An 18,335-nucleotide genomic window follows, 5' to 3' on the forward strand; every position below is an offset into this window, starting at 1 on the left:
TCGTAAGGGGGTTCCCAACGAAATCTGCCAAGGGGTATTTTGGTCCCTTTTTTTCTTCTTCTTATCGGATCATTGGAAGACCATAGCTTGCTAACTATTGCCTCATCTTATATAACCACACACGAAATCATCGCATATCTATGTATGTACCTACCTCAAGTGCTATCATCGAATCGATGTTGACTTGACTAACCTAGAGTCGTTTGGCATTTCTTCATTTACAACTCAGAGAGTCATCCTTATATCGGAGAGTCTGGCCTCAACCTATTGAAGATTATCATGCCAGATGATAGATGTACTGACTAAAAAATCGCCAAGCAAGTTTGTACGCGTGAAATTGTGCCTGACTTGAACACGGACCTAAATTGTAATCCACTAATGGCAGACAAGAACCAAGCCCTATTCCTGCATTATGCTCTACTATGCGGTACACTATGTATTGAATTATACCCATCAAATGTATAACAAATTCAAAGTATGGATTGTACCTACCTAAAGCACAGGGGGTTGCAGGAACTTGACATGCAGCGCCTACCTGCCACTCCCAGTCTCCCACTGTACTTTTGTGGATTCTAGTAGGTGCGAATGGGTCTAAGATAACTAGGACGGGGGAAGGAAGATGGGGGGGTGGAATTGAATGGGGGAGGGGAAAAGGAGAAGTCCCCAAGAACAATTAAAAACAACCCACCATGACTTGCCTACCACACCATATATCAACGGTCTACAACGCACCACATGCACAAGCTCCCTCTTTTTCTCTTCTTCTCTTGTTCTGGTCTTGTTTTCTTTTTTTCTTACAAGTTAGTTACCATGTATTATGTTATGTTAACCCGACTCCTTAGAAGCCTAGTAGCTTCCATCTAAATCTGCGTAGGTAGGTAGAGATACATACATCTGTATGCATGTATGTACTGCACACCATGATCTGTACATCCATGGGACAAGAATTGTAAGCAGCTAGGTAAGATGAAGGCGCAGTCTAAGCCTATTTCCAATATTGTTCGAGTCGGGTCGACCACCTGACGCATAACCGATGTATGGATCACTGGGCCATTCAATGTATATGAGTATCTGAGTACATGTACAAGATGTACAATAACTACATACATTTTATGATTTGACTCCATGTTGGTACCGTCTGTACCGTCCGTACCTGCCTAAACTTTCCCAGTAGCCAGTGGCCCAGTGCAGTAGCTAATCGCTTGATCGAATCCATAAAAATTATTTTTTTTGTGCAATTGACTTACCTTTGTCCTTTCCTCAAGGGTTAAAGAAAATGAAATAAAAAATTATTGAGCATCGGACGGCTTTTCTTTTTACAAAACGTCCGCCCTCCACTACTACCAACTTGCCCTGACCAACTGACCAATACATATCATAGTCCACCCACCATTGTCCATAGAATACCTCTCGCTTTGCTTTGCTTATTTTTTGTTGCTTCCTCTTGCTTGTCCATCTTTCAATACATTCTTCAACGAAGTAGGTGAGACACAAGTAAAAGTCATAGTGAAGAAGGAATCATTCGCGAAACCAACGTTTTGTCGTTCTACTGTTTACGTGTTCGGCAATGGCCTCTTCCAAGGTAATCTACCAACCTACATTTACCCTATCTTACCTTCTCAGCTCGATTCCAAGAACAGGGTATTGATGCTGATCTTTTTTTATGCATCATCATAGGAAATCCAAACGTCTACGAGGCCATTGACCCAACACCGCCAATCCATCTCTTCGGGCTCCGCGTCTTCCTTGGGCGCTACGAGGCCATTTTCTCACTCACGCAACAATTCCCATACCTACTCCGCTTTGTCCGGCGCCCTGAACGCCACCCACCGCGTAACACGTCGGAAGAGCATGACGAACAATACTACCAACGTTGCAGCTGTCGCAGCTGCTCTTGAAGAAGCTGGCGATATGGTCGGTCCCCTGCCCATTGCTGTCAATTCCCGACGCGGCACCATGTCCAAGTCCGCTGCCGCTCGATCCACTATCATAGGCAGCTTGCCTTCACCACCCGCTAGCCTGCCCACACACCGATTCTCCTTGAACATGAATCCCGAAGGTCCAGAGAACGCCATTGACGATTCCTCGAACGAGATGTCGGCGGATGAAGGGGAGATGGGGCCCCACGGGGCTCGCATTAGGCGAGCGAGCGATGGCCAGCCTCTGACAAAGGAGGGTAGAAAAAGCAATCGTGTTGAACTTCGCTGCGACAAGTGTGGAAAAGGATACAAGCATAGCAGTTGCTTGACTAAGCATTTGTTGGTGCCCTTTTTCTTGCCCGCTGCCTCTTTTATACATTCCATTGCCCAGGCCGCTGGATAATAAGCCTCTACCTACCTTGAGGGGTAATGGACCGGCCGAGATTCCCAAGACCCTAAGTGATTAAATTTGAACCTTTGTTGACGATTTGCTTGCTAGGTGGGAACATACTCCCGAGTGGTCCCTCACATCCAAGCTGCTTATATCCAAGCACCAACAAGTTCAACTGCTCGAAGCGGCGTCGGTTCTCGTTGCCATGAACACGGACGCAACTACACCTCCAGATTCAGCTAAGGACTTCGCCAGCGATCCCGAGTCGGCATCTCCCACCGCTTCAGGCTACTCAGAACTCCATAATGGTCATAGTTCAGCTGATACCACACCCCCGCCGCAACCAGAAGGGTTTGGGTCTTTGAACATGCTTGGCTATCGTACAGCGCATAAGAGGAACAGTAATGGAAGCGGGGTCTCGCGATCTTTCCAGTCCGCTGCGTCAGGATCATTCTTCCCAGGTAGCGTACCGAACGGGAACGGGTTTGTGTTCAGCCACGCTCGACACTCAAGCTCGGACCATCGTCCTTCATCTTCCGGCATGAACAGCACCGGCCAAGATGACCGTGATCTTGCAGCTGCTGTTGAGCTGCTCAGTTGCAGTTTCAACAGTAACGGAGGTGCGCGAGATGCAAGGTTGCCGCAGGATGCTCCCCCCGTACCACCACTACCTGCCCAATACCTCGACCATGCTGCCTTTACTAGCACGAGCTTTATAAATAGCTTCCCGTCAGGGCAGATGCCAGAGAGCTTTACTCGGGGTGAGCTGCGGCAGACCGCTGATGTGAAGATGGAAGATAGCGAAAGTAGTATCATGGATGAGGATGAAGTTGATCGACAGTCTAGGGCACGCAGCAGCGAGGAGGACGATGAAATGATGTTTGGCCTTATGGAGGACTGAACACAGGATCGCTCGCTCGAGACGACGTGAAACGAGTCATGGCTTTCGTTCTTTTCCTTTTGTATCACATGTCGAATTGTGTTAATGAGGTGGTTCGCTCCGCAGCCGGAACCTCAGCACCGAAGAATGGGGGGCTTCAGAAGAGTATACTCATAGGCACTCTCCAAGAGGTTAAAGTGAGGATCGGAGGGAGCGTCGAGCGAACACCCAAGCTGTCGAAATTTTTGGAGGTTGAATTTCATGAGGCGGAGAGCGGTGTTTGGGATAGGACTTGATAGCACCCATTTGCTATTTGTAAATGAAACCCCGATTCAAATGAAGTTAATTTACTACTTACCTAGGACCTAAAGATACATAAGTATCATTTTGGAGATCTAACCGACAATAGACTTCTTCAATGACTCGAGGAGAAGGAATATGAGATGTGTATGTGGATTTTGGGGTTTACATGTAAAAGATTCAGCTTGTGCCGTAAGAAAAAAAAAGAAAGGAAGACTGCGGAGTCATGATGCCAATGATATTGATGATCTGCATGTGAATGCAGGTCGATATAGGTTGTACGGCTACAAGTTCAATATTGGAAGCAAACAGCTTCCACGGAGCAAAGACGCGTGAGATGGTAGTCGAAGGGTACCGCGTCAAGATATATAGGAGATGGCTACTTACTTAGGTAGCGAAAATCTAAGGAAATAGGTTGGAATAGCAGAAATAAAATGAAGAAGGATAAAAGTTTGCATTTTGAGAATGGAAGATCGAGAAAGTCGGGTCCTCTTTTGACAAGCGAGGTTTGTTGTCGATCAGTTAGGCAGTGGGGTTAATAGTTGTGTATTTTGCAGAGGCTTCAGAGACGAGGCGAGGAGATGGACGAGACGTCACTGGTGGTACCTTGAAGCTGCAGAACCTTTGCTTTTCCCCACATAACAAAAAGTACTAACAGTTGGGTACTACTAGTAACTATGTACTGTAAGGTGCGTACGCCGTACGGTAGGGTAGGTACTAGGTAATAAGCTTTCGATTCATTTTCATTTCAATCTTCAATCTTCAATCTTCCCCCCCGCCATCCATATACCTCGAGAAGAAGGTACAGCTTTTGTTTAGCTCCCTTATCTACTTTTTCAATACTTGACCTTAACTCCTTACCAGGTACTAATTCTAATTTTAACACCTCAATAATTACCATAAATCACTGTTTACCTTTCTATCTGCTCGGTGAGGTCAACAGCACCTGAGTACATCAGACTCGACTCTCATATTCCCTCTCCTATTCTATCATAGTGGATTACATATCACACCTTTTTTTCTCAACCTGTTAGGGATCTACTACTTCATACAGATAGATTACTACAAAAAGGAAGACAAAATGCGAACTAGGAAACAAACTCGCGCAGAAGAAAGCTTTGAAGCTTCGCCTTCTACGCCGACTGTTGTGAGCATCACTAAGATCGAGGGCCCGACAACTTCAACAACACGCGACAAAGCTCTGTCCAGCCAGCGATCCAAGCTCCCGAAGCTGGTCCAGTTCCCCTTGGTCGTAGTCCTAAGCCTAGCTCTATCGCAACTCGGCTACACGTTGTCATGGCCTTACACCAAGGGTGCGTTAGTTACGCATGCAAGACCCTTGACCACCTGGGAAGATTGGGGATTAGTCGTGGGATGGAGAATGTAAGTATTATGCGCGTGGGATTTCTTCAACGATGATTGTGACGTAATACTAATGATCGGCGCCTTCAACGCTATTTTACAGATTTGAACTTGCACTAGGATGGTTTGGCAATTACGACGGCTACGATATCACCGCGCTCAACCTCTTGTCGAGTGGTCCTCCTGTAAGTCATCAAGCTCGCGCTTGAAAGATTTTAGGCCTAGGTGCATTGTACTATGAGACTAGGAAACTAACAATAGCACACAGCTCTATCTCCTATTCGCCTTCTACGAGACGCTACCGAGTGCCCTCTTACTAACCATCACCATCGAAACCCTCGCAACCTACATTCCCTTCCGCCTGCTTCGCCCGCTTTCCCGAGAACATGCTGACCCAGCCACTGCCCCCAATGCCGAGATTGTCACGGACCGTCCCATTGCACTCCTCACCACGCTACTTGCCGGCGCCATATACAGCGTTACTTTGTTCTTTGCGTACACAACATACCTACCCGCGTACCTAGTCGTGTATTTCACTAGTCTACCGACAATTGTTGCGGCGCACGAAGTGACATATGTTGGCCTGCTACCTGTGACTTTAGTGCTCGGGTTCGCAGCGCGCGCCTTTATCTTCACGCCGGCCGGAGCAACCCCCCTCGTTAAAGAAAAGGAGTTCGACCCCATGAGCGCGAGTTTGTCCGAAACAGTGCGCTGGAACTTCTGGGGTTGGAGTGCTCAGACCAAAGTGGCAATGCGACGTACAGCTCTCCTGGTACTAGTTACGGGCGCCAATACTTTCCTCCAGACGCGCTTCACAATTCATGGCGTCGAGACAATTGGTGCCGTGGCATGGAGCAGCGTCTGGGTGCTTGCTGCGGCGCTTACGGGATTAAGTCTCTGCGCCGTTGGTAGTGCCTAGAGCAGTACGAGTGATGGGCAGGCGAGAAAATGAGGTGTATGATGAGCATATCAATGGTGATATTGGAGGATTTGTGAGGGCCGGCAGAAGAAAGTAGTATGATACGGAAAGGCTACGCAAGGGAAAGGGCGTCTTATACAGGAAATGGTATTTGCAGTACGCAAGTGGCAGAACTCAACGTCTTGATAGGGCAACCTACCGAAATCTATATGTTTCGTAATGTTTATTTTATTCCTCTGAGGCAAAACTAAGTGTCCAGCACCCACCAGCAATAGCCCGGGTGGCGGTGACCATTACTTGACTGAGTAGATACTAGGTTCTTACTACCTAGGTGAACCTTTGTCAGTTGAGATTCGTAGATCTTCTGCTAAGTACTCACTTTGATTCCAAAAATTGATAGTAAATAGAATTGGCCCATTTAGAACCTACCAGGTACATGAAGCGGTGTTATGAACATTGAAGGCGTTGCAACTCGGTTTGAGGATAATGTATATAATTAATTAACTTGAGTACGGAGGCATAAGTACATAAGATGTGGTTCACTTTCACTTTAATGCAGCTAGCCATACTGGATAGCCTGTGTAACTTATCGGGAAGGCATAATAGCAACATTGAAGTGAATTGATTGGCTTTTTCATTGACATCGTTGTAAATGGGACGGTCTTCCGGGCCCACTATACCGGATGCATAGGTACTAGGTAGGCGGCCGGAGTGGGGAAGAATTCGGAAAGATCAAAGATTGATGGGGCAGTGGGGTTCCGTTCCGCCATGATGAGTCAGCCCCATTAAAATCATTACTCCGTATCGATAAGATAAAAGTGCTCCAAGGTTGAATTTTATTGAAATTTTGATGGAGCTGCCGACCTATCCTACTTACACTTACACTTTCTCGAAATAAAACAAGAAAACGGAAAAAAAACACAAAAAACCGGTAAAACGGTCAATACGAGTTCAAGCCAGAACTGGCAGGATGCGCAGGATGCGTTCCTTCGTATCAGCACCAATATGTCCTTCCTGTTTATTCGCAACGAGAAGTCGAAATGCCATTCAATCTTTCGCCCCACGATGGCCTGCGCAAAGATTCGTATATACTCGAACGAGAGACGGCCCCTCGAGAATGGTACTGTCCGATCGCGTGGCACGCCCTCCGCGTAGAGACTCACAGGATGGCCGTAGCGATAGGCCCCAGAGGAGATCAGAAGGGCCATTTGGGGGTATGAATCAGACTTATGCTAATATACGGGAACCGACGTCAAGAAGAACGTCTCGAATTAGCGATGACAGAGGTAGCGGGGATAGGAGGGGTAAAACAGCCGAACGACGGACCAAAGCTATGAAAATGCAGCATGCGCTATCGCCAATACCATACTTGCAAAGAGTACAGACAAAGTCGGCCTTGGCTACGATAGAATCGTTTGATCAATTCGCTGTTCTACCTGCGATCAAAGAGGCCATGTCCAAGGATGTGTTAAGGGGCATGGTAGATATCAAGCCCACTCCAATCCAACGACTTGCAATCCCAGCCTTGCTAGGCCAAAATATTGGCCGGCGAAATTGGAAAACTGAGAGTCAAGGGAGGCAAGAGTTCCTGCTAGCGGCAGAGACGGGCTCTGGAAAAACTCTAGCTTACCTTATACCCATTATCGACGCGTTCAAGAAGGCTGAAGCTGCCGATCCTGCCATCGCGGCCTACCGAGAATATTTCTCGAAGCAAATGGAAGCGATGAGCGAGAAAGGATACACGGGTCCTCGCGAATTCGACCCGCATCCAACAACCGCCCGACCCAGAGTTGTTGTGTTAGTACCGACAGCCGAGCTGGTTGAGCAGGTAGGTAAAGTTGTTAAGCGGTTGTCGCATGAGGTCAAATTCAAAGCCAGCATGTTTTCCGCCAACGTTTCTGCCAAGGTCATCAATGCGAACATGTATTCCCCTACGGGCATCGATGTTGTTGTCTCAACGCCGCATCTATTGGCATCCATAGCAGACTCGTCCCCCAATATCCTGTCTAGGGTCAGCCATTTTGTGGTTGATGAAGCTGATTCGCTTTTCGACCGTGGCTTCTCGCCCGTAACAACATCCGTCCTAGACCGCGCCCTACCTTCTATCAAACAACTAATCCTCTGCTCTGCCACTATCCCTAAAAGATTGGACAACTACTTGGCTACCGAATTTCCAGATATGACCCGGCTCACTACACCAAATCTCCATGCCATTCCTCGTCGTGTGCAACTAGGAGTCATTGATGTCACAAAAGATCCGTACCGGGGTAACAAAGATCTTGCTTGTGCAGATGCCATTTGGTCTATTGGTCGAGATGCTGCCCGACATGAAAGCTCCGTGCCAGGGGAGGCAGACGTCAAACGAATTATGGTGTTTGTTAACGAGCGCGAGAAAACTCAAGAGGTTGCAGAGTTCCTTGTTTCTAAGGGTATTGATGCGGTTGCTCTTCATAGAGACACCCCAGACCAGCGGCAGTCGGAGATGATGGATTCATTCACAAGCAGCGAGCCGCTAAAAACCAAAGATGTGCCCCCTGCTGCCGTGCCAGCTCCCGGTAAGGGACGTCGGGTTTTAACCAACACCAAAGTTATCGTGGCTACGGATCTGGCCTCGAGAGGTATTGATACCCTGGCCGTTCGACATGTAATACTGTATGACGTACCGCACACGACCATCGATTTTATACACCGCCTAGGTCGTGCAGGCCGTATGGGCAGGAGAGGAAGGGGAGTCGTCTTGGTGGGCAAAGATGACAGACGGGACATCGTGGCCGAGGTTCGGGAAAGCATGTTCATGGGCCAGGCACTTATATAGAGGCAAGATACCCGTAACTTCAACCCATACGACTTGTATAACTATAAAAATACACAATTTCAGCCAATTATACCACATAGTCACTAAGGTGTTGAGGTGACTTTGTTCCCCCATAGAACCTCAGAAGGCTTTAGAGTAGATAGGCATTTGCCCATGTAAGTAGGATCCTAATAATATTGCCTCTCTACACCCAGGAGCATGGTCGAAACCCCAAGAGAACATGATCAGACACTACCTAGGTACCTAGGTAGACACGCCCACAAATACAGTATTATGCTATTGATAACATTTAGGATGATTGCACGTGGCTAGCTCGGGAACGAAGCTGTTTGGGATATCTCCAATCAATCATACTAACGTAACCTAGGCACTTTCTTGCCACAGGTTCCTGTGGCAGTTGAGTTGGGAAGACAGTAGACACGAAAATAAGCACTCATCTATGAAACACCAGTATGCTATTCTTTCTATGACGTTGGAATCCTATCTTCTGAGTGCTGGTATCTCTAACATCTCCCTGGCGACTATGGAGACCAAATATCCATATATGAAGCCGTCTTTCCGTATAGTCTAACCTGCCCTGGCTGGCCCCTAGGTAGACCCTTGACAGACTTGGATATATGAGATAGTAGGGTTCATGGGTGAGTGTGTATCACTGATAGGGGCGTCACCAGAGCTAGGTAGTATGTATGTCACGAACTAGCTTCTCACAAGATCAACCGCAATGGCGTAGGTTGAACGGCCTACCACATGTTATCCCTCATGGATGACTCGTGGCATCGACATGGAACGGAAGAACTCGAAAGAGGCTATCTACCTAGCCTAGTAGGTAGGTGGTAGTAACATGCCTGGGGGCGTGTTGAATATTGGCAACTGACCTACCTACCTAGGTTAGGCACTCAAGCCCGAAGCAGAGATGCCTACTAAGTAGGTAGTCACTGCCTAGTAGTTACTCGATGCCATGTTATCCTTCCTCGTTGCTTTTTGTAATATTGGCACTAACTATATTTCATTACGATTGAGATAAGTTCTTGGTCTCTGTCTGATCTAGATCATTGGTGTTGCCATTGCGGCAAGAATGGCTCCTCACTAGGTGCCTACCTAGTAGGCAAGCAAGTGAGTAGAATGATCTATCTAGATTGATGCTGGTTCAATAAAACCGCCATGGGCTGGATGGTATCTAGTATGTGAACGTGTCTTGTAGTTGGGCTTAGCATTGAGAAGGGGTCAGAATATAAAAAATTCTGAATATAGCCATTAACTTCGAATTCGCGATGGAGCAGATGTGGTGCTAATCTTGGTAATTAACTTTTGTCTTGGACCCTTAGATTTTGAGGTCTTTACAGCTGGAGACCTCGGCAGGCGGATCGATGTCTTGGTGGATCTCTTGTAATGGCTCTTGGACACTAGTTACAGCAGATATGTAGGCATTCTGTTCTACCTGGGTTCCATGTTTGATAACCTGGTTTTCCCACATTGAACCCGTCTCAGCCAATATAGGGTGGCTGTGTGGTTGTTGGTTGGAATACCTACCTAGGACACGACTAGATAGATCATACATAGATGTCTCGTTCAGACGGGAGGTTCGGGTAGCAAGTTCCTGCGGAGCATAATAGGGGTCCAAAGGTCTACAGAAGCTGTTCTCGACCACGGGGTCTGAATCAAAAAAGAAAAAAAGAAAAAAACCCCCCAGGTCTCCATGAAGTAGACACACTTCTACTGGTTCCTCCTCGACAACAGCGTTGGTGTCTTTGCAAGGCCTCATGGTGGCCATAGCTCTGGATCCGATGTCCCATTCTAAAGCAGCGGCACGGATCCGTTTGGCTGTGGTCATAGTTAATGGGAATAATGAAATAATGGAAGATACATAGGATGAAAGCCGAGACAGTCTGTCCGCTAAAGGCGCATAATTACTCTAAACTACTGCACTATATGCGAGTGAGATTGTGAAATCGTCTCTTTAGGTATGCAGTTTCTCCTAGACCACACAAGGAAGATCGTGGACATATGATTATCAAAGCATAACTAGTTATCATGCACAAAATCTTAGCGCTACACTTTCGACTGACTGAATAACTACTCGATCTGATCTTCTGATTGGTGATTATGTTTCAAAAAAATGTATAAAATGTTTGCTTGAATTATGGAAGATTATCAATTACTCATACACATCGTTGTGCGCTCTAGAGTGATGTAATGTGATGGAGGCCTGCACACAGTATGTTATTCTTCATCGATGCATTGCGTGCGTCGGGGGACATACTCAAACCGTATATAGTGTATTTGTATTCTTCCAACATAAATGTAAGATGCAGACATAACCCTAGTTGCTATAAAATGAAGCATTGCTACGACGCCATGGTTCCAATCCTCGATTTGGCTATAACGAACCAAGATAGTCGGGACTATTGTTCCAGGCCCTAGCCTACGGAACACCTACTAACCTACATGTGTAAACCTCCACCAGCACTTATTTTGTAAATATAGCAACTACTATGTAGCTACCGTATTCTTAACCCCCAGCTTGTGTTTGATCGACTCTAAGGCTAGCACCTGGACTAAAACTGAAACATACCCAATCAGCTAGCTGCGGACAAATGAATTTCGGTGCGCCCTCCCAGTTCCAGCATTCCTTTTGTGGATAGTACTATGTTAACTTAGGTGGTTGTTAGCTTCAGCGGCTTGTCTATCGTGAAGCCCAGTTCCTTGGTAAAAAGTAAAAGCAAAATGCCAGTTTACTACTGCCAAGATGCCACATGTCTATCGACATGTGCCAAACTTGCTTCAAATTTGACCTATAGGAGGTAATTGCTTCAGAATCTAACTGATAGTGTATTCGAATCGAGAGAGTACAATACCTACCAACCTACATGCCTAAGCAGGCGGTGTGCCGTACATAGGACTAAGGTAGGTAGGTAGGTAGGTAGGTAACTAGGTATGTCAAGCACGAAGCTTCAAGTTGAGATGCTTGAATGGTAAATGTGATCGGCGCAAATCATTGAAGCCCCTGGTAAATATAGACCCTTGCGTGAATCCCGGTAATTCTTAACTTCTTCTAGTAGTTACCTATTCCATACCGCAGCACATTAGGCATATCCCAAGTCTTGTCTCACGCCTTGTATTGAAACTGGCTATCCAAGAAGACAAGTCATAAAATGGCATTCTCAAGTCGCGAAAGCGATATTAACAATGTCAATCTATTTTTAATTTGAAACTTGGGGGACTGTTAGATAGAATACGAGCCTCGAGGTCGGTCATCTGGTATCATAACTGTGATAGTCTTAATTATTTGCGGGATTTGCAGTCGGGATCTGTTGGGTAATGTGACAATGCCTGTGTTGATTTTCCTGGGCGATGGAAAATCGGATCTTGGTGATATGAGCGAGGATTTACGGGATTTACAACACGGCAGATTGCCAAGCAATAGAATTGTTCGCGAATAGAATGCCAAGCCTACCTATCTGTACCGATGCGCCGTACTTGGATGGGGATCTAATAAGGAGCTATGTAATAGGGTGTAATAGGGAGGAGATGGTTGTTCACCCCTGGTATCTCGCACGGTGACCTGGAAATCTTCAACCATGTTGAACCAATTCCAAGTCGGCGTTAGCGGTAAAGCAGACTGGCTTGAGTATGTACATGTTATGTACATGTAGTTAACTATGTATAAAATCTCCAGCTCACCAACTAGAGATCGACATGGAATTTTCTTGGTATAGACATATGTACCCTATGTGCCCAGGTATGTACTAAGGTAGTACTATGTATGTGAAGTCGATCAATGATAGGAGGCTTAATAGATGCATGTGTCAGATCGTGACTCCATCCCCTAGAGATTTGGGTTAAACGATCCAATGAGAAGTTGAGTAGAGCGCTAAGCATTTGTACCCCAGAATATGGATGTCCCGCCCTGCCTCAGATCTCGCTTGAAACGTCGCGAATTCCTGCCAGGTCTCTTTCCCGTCTAAATACCGCCAAGCCCTTCCAACCATTGCTGAGAACAGTGAGAAGAGGAAAGGTCCAGTATCAGTAGTGCGACGGGAGTCCTGTTTTGTTCGTTTTGCACCCTGTCAGTGACGAAAGAAAGCATTTCGAACCTCAACGCCTCTCCCCAAGCGAGGTCTCATTTTGCCAGAGTCCCATTTGGGTGGATTGTAGAGGTAGGGCAGGTAATTAGTAGTTACCAGGTATCCAAAGCTATCCAAAGCTATCCAAAGCTACCCATGGATGTAAACTCCACGGTACCAAGGTAAAATGAACGTTGATGAAGAAAGTTGTATAAGTAGCTAGAGAACTCGCCATGAATTCAACATGATTTTTCTTCTTCATTCCGTTCTTACACATTAAAACATTCGCCTCGTATCCTCTTCATTCCATTTCTTTGCTTTGCTTCGATTATTTTTGGTGGCTGGACCTCCGCTTTTACCAACATTCATTATTCAGCTTGATTCATTCAGAGGACGTCCGAGACTCCCAATTCAGCCCTTCGTACTATTTACACTTTTTCAACCAGTCAACATGAAGTTCCTTAACATCCTCCTCCTTGCCGCCTCGGCCTCCGCTTTGGTCCTGCCTCGTCACCACGCTGGCCAGAAGGCTAACGGTGGCAACGCGAACGGCAACAATGCCGTAGCAAATGCAGCAGCTGGCAACAACAATGCCAACAACGGCAACGCAGCCAATGCCGCTAAGGCAAACACCAACAACGCCGCTAACGCCAACGCCAACGCCAACGCCGCCAACACCAATGCCGCCTGCAACAAGTAAGCCACAATTCCATCCTTAAGATGACCCGTCGTTTGTCTACTTATCTAGTATCCCAATACTAACATCGGGTTTAGCAACAATAAGCGACACCACGCCGGGCAGAAGGCAAATGGCGGCAACAATGCTGCTGCCGCTGCTGACAACTGTAAGCTACCCCAATATACCTACAGCAAAGAATATCAATCTCCAACAGGTGACTAACCACAATCCTATCTAGGCAACTAAGAACTGGCTGTCTTACACATTATTCGGTACTGGGAACGCGAGGAACAGGATTATATAGGGGCTTGCAATTGTGCCCACCATGGGCCGGCCCTTGGTTGTCAACTTACGAATGACACCGTCTCATCAGATTGTTGGATAATAGCGCAAAGTAGCAGAGTGTATAGAATATGGAATGAAATCGGATTATGAGCAAATACTTTTTTTTTTCTTCTTCATTTGCAATTGTGACGATGCGCTGGGTGACTTGCGGTAATTACCCAGTAACTATATACCTATCTAGATTAGTAGGTACCTAGGTAGGTATCCAGTTCGAAGTAGACGGGCATATGTATCCGTACCAATATTATTCAATGGCTTTCAATGTTGGGAACAGATACTTCTTCCAACGGCAGCCAAAGTTGGCTTGAGTTGAAAGGCTTAATACGGTAGGTGGGCGTAATCTCCAGCGGAGCGTTACCTACGGCCCGGGCAATGACTCCCGGGGGTTATTGGTCTTTAGTGAAAAGCCTCATTGAATAGTGTAACTATGTAAATATGGATGGAAGGATAAAGGCTACGACAATTCGAATGGTTAAGATTTTAGCACCTTTATAAATAGGGGAATCTTTTAGGGGGAGTTCCTATAATCCTATTTATTGATATAATCGTTTTGTCGATAATTATGGTGCAACTAAAAGAATTGGCCATAGGAATTCATTACTACTAGTAGTATATCCATCATAAAGATTAGAGTTATGCACAATAACACTCACGCACGTGATGCGCCTTGACATCATTTCGCATGGATGATGTGCCTCGGCTCTATTCCCGATTCTTTACTTACCTCCTTACATATACATACATGTATGTGCATGTAGTATTCACTACAACTTCTACATAACTACATTATATGTAACTTATACTGGCTTCAGTCCAGATCTTTTATTCAGCCCCAAAATTGTCAATGTCTGTCCAAATCGGCCTATCATTTTTATTTTTATATTCCAATTTCGGCTTCTTTGGCTTGCCTATGGTGGCGCATACGAATCGTCAACAATGTCGCTAGAGGTCATCTACGTGGTCCGGCACGGGGTAAGCAATGAATGCCTACGTTGATTAATATTGCCCCCTGTTTCTCCATATAAGCCACATAATGCTTGCTATTCCATTGGAAGAAGGCTTACCTCGTTACCAGTTCCGCACATCGTGGTCGGTTGATCATTCTACTGGCAAATATACTGCTACTATTCGTTCTCCTACAAACTTGCCCACCGACCCAGCTCTCACGTCCCATGGAGTTGAACAAGCAAATGAATTAGCAGTTCACTTACGACAGCTACATCCACCGATAGAAAAAGTGTATTCTAGTCCTTATTATCGATGCATGCAAACTATCCAGCCGTTCGTTCGCCATCCCAGACATTCTCATATATCCGAGAATGTCTCAGGAGACTCTACCATCGGAATTTGTGTAGACCTTGGGCTTAGTGAATGGTACGGCTTGGCGCACTTCGAGCATCCGTCATCTGCGCCCCTGGATGAGTTGCGGGGCTTTTTCCCTGAGCTCGATGCAAGCTATGCATCTACCCCAGCGCCAGAGCGCCACGGGGAGTCTCTGCCCCAGCTGCACGATCGCGTTGCGAAGGCCATCGGATCTATTATCCGACGCAGTGACCGAGAAGGTCACAAAGCTGTGCTCATTTCTACTCACGCAGCAGTGGTCATCGCCCTTGGGCGGGTTCTCACTGGCCAAATGGAGAAAGACTTTGGTGCATTTACATGTGGATTAAGTAAATATAAACGACGCAGTTCCGATGACGGTCAACCCCCCATAGACTTAGGTCTGAAGACCGGCCCTTGGGGCATTACTTCGGCGGCGCGGGGCAGAAGCCAGATCGGCGAAGTAAGGCCTGAAGGCCATTCGGATACTGAGCCTGCAGGCGATGCCGATCCCCATCGATACGACTCAGAAAGGCCGGGTCTCGGATTATTAATAAGGGACAACCCTGAACGTTATGGAGGTTGGATTTGTGAGCTAGACTCTGATTGTAGCTTTCTACGTGGTGGCGAGGAAAGAGGATGGTAAGGACCTGTTGTAGAAATATGCTTCTTTCTTGGGGCCCTTACCCGCAATCAGCTAACCGACGACAGGAAATTTTCCGGTGACGAGTCATTCATCGAGACTGATAGTGATGGCAGCGTATGGCCATCGAACACCGCATCTACTCCTGTTACGGCTGTTGACAGGACAGGGTTAGAAACCCACAACAGCCACAATACTCCAAATGTCAGTACATCCAAGCTATGATCTTTCATTGATCTGAAAGACCATGAAAACTAGGTGCCTTAGCTTTACTTGCCACCTGTCGTTGCAGCTTACGACATGCACGTAAGCAACGTTCCCGCTTGTTCATGTCGATCGCGTGTCCTCCAACCTAGCGGCGTAGTGACGCCTTAAGGCCCGTTATTATCATTGCAGACTAGCCAAATCACATCGCATCATTGAGAATAGGCCACACATTTCACACACATAGAATCCATCGACTCCCCTTCTGTCACACAGAAGCTCCAAAAGCCTTTTCGCGTGCCAGTGTAACTGTTGTACGAGAACGGCTTCAACTGTTACAGAGTAAGTAAGGTAGTCAGCATTGTAAGACCAGCCACTAGTATACTATGCATCGACAATGGTCATATGGCATGTTTCATATGTTAAGGAGCCTCAGAACTATTGAGTATAGATACACCTTAGAGTCGTGAAAAGGGATGTATATCATAGCAAAAGGACAGACATCTCCACATCTAGATTGAGTCAAGTCTCACACTCTTGGCTTGTTATGGATGGATGATTCGGCAGCCACTAGGATACTAGGTACAAATATGATCTGTCACAAAATCACGCAAATCACTGGCAGAATAATGAGGAGTACTCAGTAACTAAACCATCATCGAAACCCTAACCTTGACTGCCCTACCATCAATCAAGAGTTTATTAAGATGTTCAAGTTCATACTAGAGCGGACCATGGCAGCCCGTAATCTGAATTCTTCCACTACAGGACTCGAAGCAGATCTAGGACATTTCATCTGGTGGTTACAGAACCCTGGAGATCATTCCAGCACCTGGGGTCTCACTTATCATACCACTTAGCCCAATGAGATCATTGAATCCATACCGACACTTGATATCTCGGGCCTCTATAATTGCTCCGATGACTTCCAAGGTTCTCTGTCTATACCGCCTTCAGCCCCTACAGACACTAGGTATGCACCATATTTGCGTTGGGTTATTGGCCAGCGGCCCGGCAAGATGTTAAACACGGGAAAAAACCCTCGAGAAAAAGAAAAAGACCGGCAAAAAAAATAAAAAGGGGAAGAAGCAAATTGAAAAAAAAGGAAAAAAGAAAAAAAAAGAAAAAAGAAAAACTGATAACATCCGAGTATGATTTAGAGATAATATCACGGCTCCCATCCAGGTTTAACTCTTACGATATATTGTCGGCTGTTAGGACAGATCTAAAGAGTACCTAGTAAATACAATACTAGGTCGGTACGACCAACTAACAGAGTTGGACAAGAAATGTAGAAATAATACTCGAGGATCTCAGCCCTGCTCTGCCCTACTATACAATATATTTAGATCGGGGGATCAAATAATAGATACCCAGTAAGCGTAGGGAATGTTTCATGAGCATCTTCCAACCAACATTGGAATATGATTCGAGTGCGATTGGGTAATTGTTACAGATTGGTACCTAGAGAGTAAGGGGTATCATCTATGGAGTACGCAAATCGCCTAAACAGCCTATTCATCTTTTATGCTGACGTCTTCTCCCGCCCTCAGTCTATGAGTGGCTCATTTCGTCCCTAGTGTTATTTTTGTTCCTGCACAAATGTTCCAATAGGGCAATTTGCAAAGTCGTTGGGTCATAAGCACAAGGCTGTCCTGCTGGTACAATACTATGTAAGATATCTGCATCTGTAAGGAATGGGCCCGAACTTATTAGGCAACGATCATCCCTGGGCCGACTTAACATCGCTGTCTTGACGGGCCGAGGGACAAGGAGTCTCGACCACATCACCCCCCCACGATACCAACCATCCAATGGTAGCGTCCATGGCCATTCATCCTCGCGCTTACAAGCCCCCAAAAGTATACTTACCGCGCGCGGACGGTTGGTATACATAGTCATACAACTGAAGAGGGCTTGTGGAAAATCTAAGCCACTTTCACTCACGGGACCTGAGACGACGTTCTTCTAAGTGGTTGGCAACATACGCAGGGCTGCCGCCTCTATGTAGGTCAATACCTAATCCTTCTTCACCGCCGCCCAACATGATATTTTACACAAAGTAAGAACAGAAAAAATCAAAAAAAAAAAAGAAAAAAAAAGAAAAGAATAGATTCTTGCTCACACACACGTTATGTTATGTATGTATTTTACATTTTGTTTAATGCATAACCGGCCCGCAATTTCCCAATCCTTCCTCGGTTCGCCGTCTCTGGGATTACCCTTCGCTTCCATTGGTTAGACGGTACCGACAGCTTGGGTAGGCCTCAAGGGTTACGAGCAAATGGCGTGCCTTGGACTCATGGGATGCCCGATTCACAGTGCCAGGTCCCCGTAGTCGGGGTGATGGTACCGAGCCAGGGAAAGGAGCAGCGTTGGATTTCTGGGGCTACTCTTGGTTTCCCGCTCGGGCAGGTAGGGAAATAAAAGAATACCACTCTCTGTAAGGGTGCTGGAGAACTGTCGTCGACGATCTCCATACCACTAATGTCGA

At 46.3% G+C, this 18,335-nt stretch overlaps 5 protein-coding genes across 5 annotated transcripts; all 5 read left to right on the forward strand.

The window, feature by feature from the left end:
* Positions 1–1,567: 1,567 nt before the first annotated feature.
* Positions 1,568–3,211, forward strand: GGS25DRAFT_518320 (uncharacterized protein; the record flags this gene model as incomplete). Its single annotated transcript, XM_049263514.1, has 3 exons — positions 1,568–1,582; positions 1,678–2,258; positions 2,419–3,211. The coding sequence occupies 3 exons, from the start codon at positions 1,568–1,570 to the stop codon at positions 3,209–3,211; spliced, it is 1,389 nt and encodes a 462-aa protein (XP_049120201.1).
* Positions 3,212–4,261: 1,050 nt separating this feature from the next.
* Positions 4,262–6,226, forward strand: GGS25DRAFT_476234 (uncharacterized protein). The gene is made up of 3 exons (XM_049259777.1): positions 4,262–4,873; positions 4,956–5,037; positions 5,121–6,226. The coding sequence occupies exons 1-3, from the start codon at positions 4,572–4,574 to the stop codon at positions 5,769–5,771; spliced, it is 1,035 nt and encodes a 344-aa protein (XP_049120202.1). The 5' UTR covers positions 4,262–4,571; the 3' UTR covers positions 5,772–6,226.
* Positions 6,227–6,604: 378 nt separating this feature from the next.
* GGS25DRAFT_127553 (P-loop containing nucleoside triphosphate hydrolase protein) lies at positions 6,605–9,287 on the forward strand. The gene has a single exon (XM_049256200.1). The coding sequence runs from the start codon at positions 6,742–6,744 to the stop codon at positions 8,584–8,586; it is 1,845 nt and encodes a 614-aa protein (XP_049120203.1). The 5' UTR covers positions 6,605–6,741; the 3' UTR covers positions 8,587–9,287.
* Positions 9,288–12,899: 3,612 nt separating this feature from the next.
* GGS25DRAFT_476240 (uncharacterized protein) lies at positions 12,900–13,771 on the forward strand. Its single transcript, XM_049259778.1, has 3 exons — positions 12,900–13,346; positions 13,425–13,495; positions 13,568–13,771. Exons 1-3 carry the CDS (start codon positions 13,102–13,104, stop codon positions 13,573–13,575), a joined length of 324 nt encoding a protein of 107 aa, XP_049120204.1. The 5' UTR covers positions 12,900–13,101; the 3' UTR covers positions 13,576–13,771.
* Positions 13,772–14,160: 389 nt separating this feature from the next.
* GGS25DRAFT_127702 (phosphoglycerate mutase-like protein) lies at positions 14,161–16,506 on the forward strand. The gene is made up of 3 exons (XM_049256201.1): positions 14,161–14,646; positions 14,750–15,636; positions 15,706–16,506. Exons 1-3 carry the CDS (start codon positions 14,611–14,613, stop codon positions 15,860–15,862), a joined length of 1,080 nt encoding a protein of 359 aa, XP_049120205.1. The 5' UTR covers positions 14,161–14,610; the 3' UTR covers positions 15,863–16,506.
* The last annotated feature ends 1,829 nt before the right edge of the window (positions 16,507–18,335 follow it).

The sequence above is a fragment of the Hypoxylon fragiforme genome (assembly GCF_022984875.1).
Source record: "Hypoxylon fragiforme strain CBS 206.31 chromosome Unknown GGS25scaffold_2, whole genome shotgun sequence".
NCBI classification, from domain to species: domain Eukaryota; kingdom Fungi; phylum Ascomycota; class Sordariomycetes; order Xylariales; family Hypoxylaceae; genus Hypoxylon; species Hypoxylon fragiforme.

What these genes read in the sequence shown, in the direction of transcription:
- GGS25DRAFT_476234 (XM_049259777.1), top strand. Translation starts at nt 4,572, where the DNA reads ATGCGAACTAGGAAACAAACTCGCGCAGAAGAAAGCTTTGAAGCTTCG. An exon ending in TTAGTCGTGGGATGGAGAAT is followed by an intron (nt 4,874 to 4,955) that starts GTAAGTATTATG and finishes GCTATTTTACAG; the next exon opens with ATTTGAACTTGCACTAGGAT. An exon ending in TCTTGTCGAGTGGTCCTCCT is followed by an intron (nt 5,038 to 5,120) that starts GTAAGTCATCAA and finishes AATAGCACACAG; the next exon opens with CTCTATCTCCTATTCGCCTT.
- GGS25DRAFT_127553 (XM_049256200.1), top strand. Translation starts at nt 6,742, where the DNA reads ATGCGCAGGATGCGTTCCTTCGTATCAGCACCAATATGTCCTTCCTGT.
- GGS25DRAFT_476240 (XM_049259778.1), top strand. Translation starts at nt 13,102, where the DNA reads ATGAAGTTCCTTAACATCCTCCTCCTTGCCGCCTCGGCCTCCGCTTTG. An exon ending in ACCAATGCCGCCTGCAACAA is followed by an intron (nt 13,347 to 13,424) that starts GTAAGCCACAAT and finishes CATCGGGTTTAG; the next exon opens with CAACAATAAGCGACACCACG.
- GGS25DRAFT_127702 (XM_049256201.1), top strand. Translation starts at nt 14,611, where the DNA reads ATGTCGCTAGAGGTCATCTACGTGGTCCGGCACGGG. An exon ending in TCTACGTGGTCCGGCACGGG is followed by an intron (nt 14,647 to 14,749) that starts GTAAGCAATGAA and finishes CCTCGTTACCAG; the next exon opens with TTCCGCACATCGTGGTCGGT. An exon ending in GGTGGCGAGGAAAGAGGATG is followed by an intron (nt 15,637 to 15,705) that starts GTAAGGACCTGT and finishes AACCGACGACAG; the next exon opens with GAAATTTTCCGGTGACGAGT.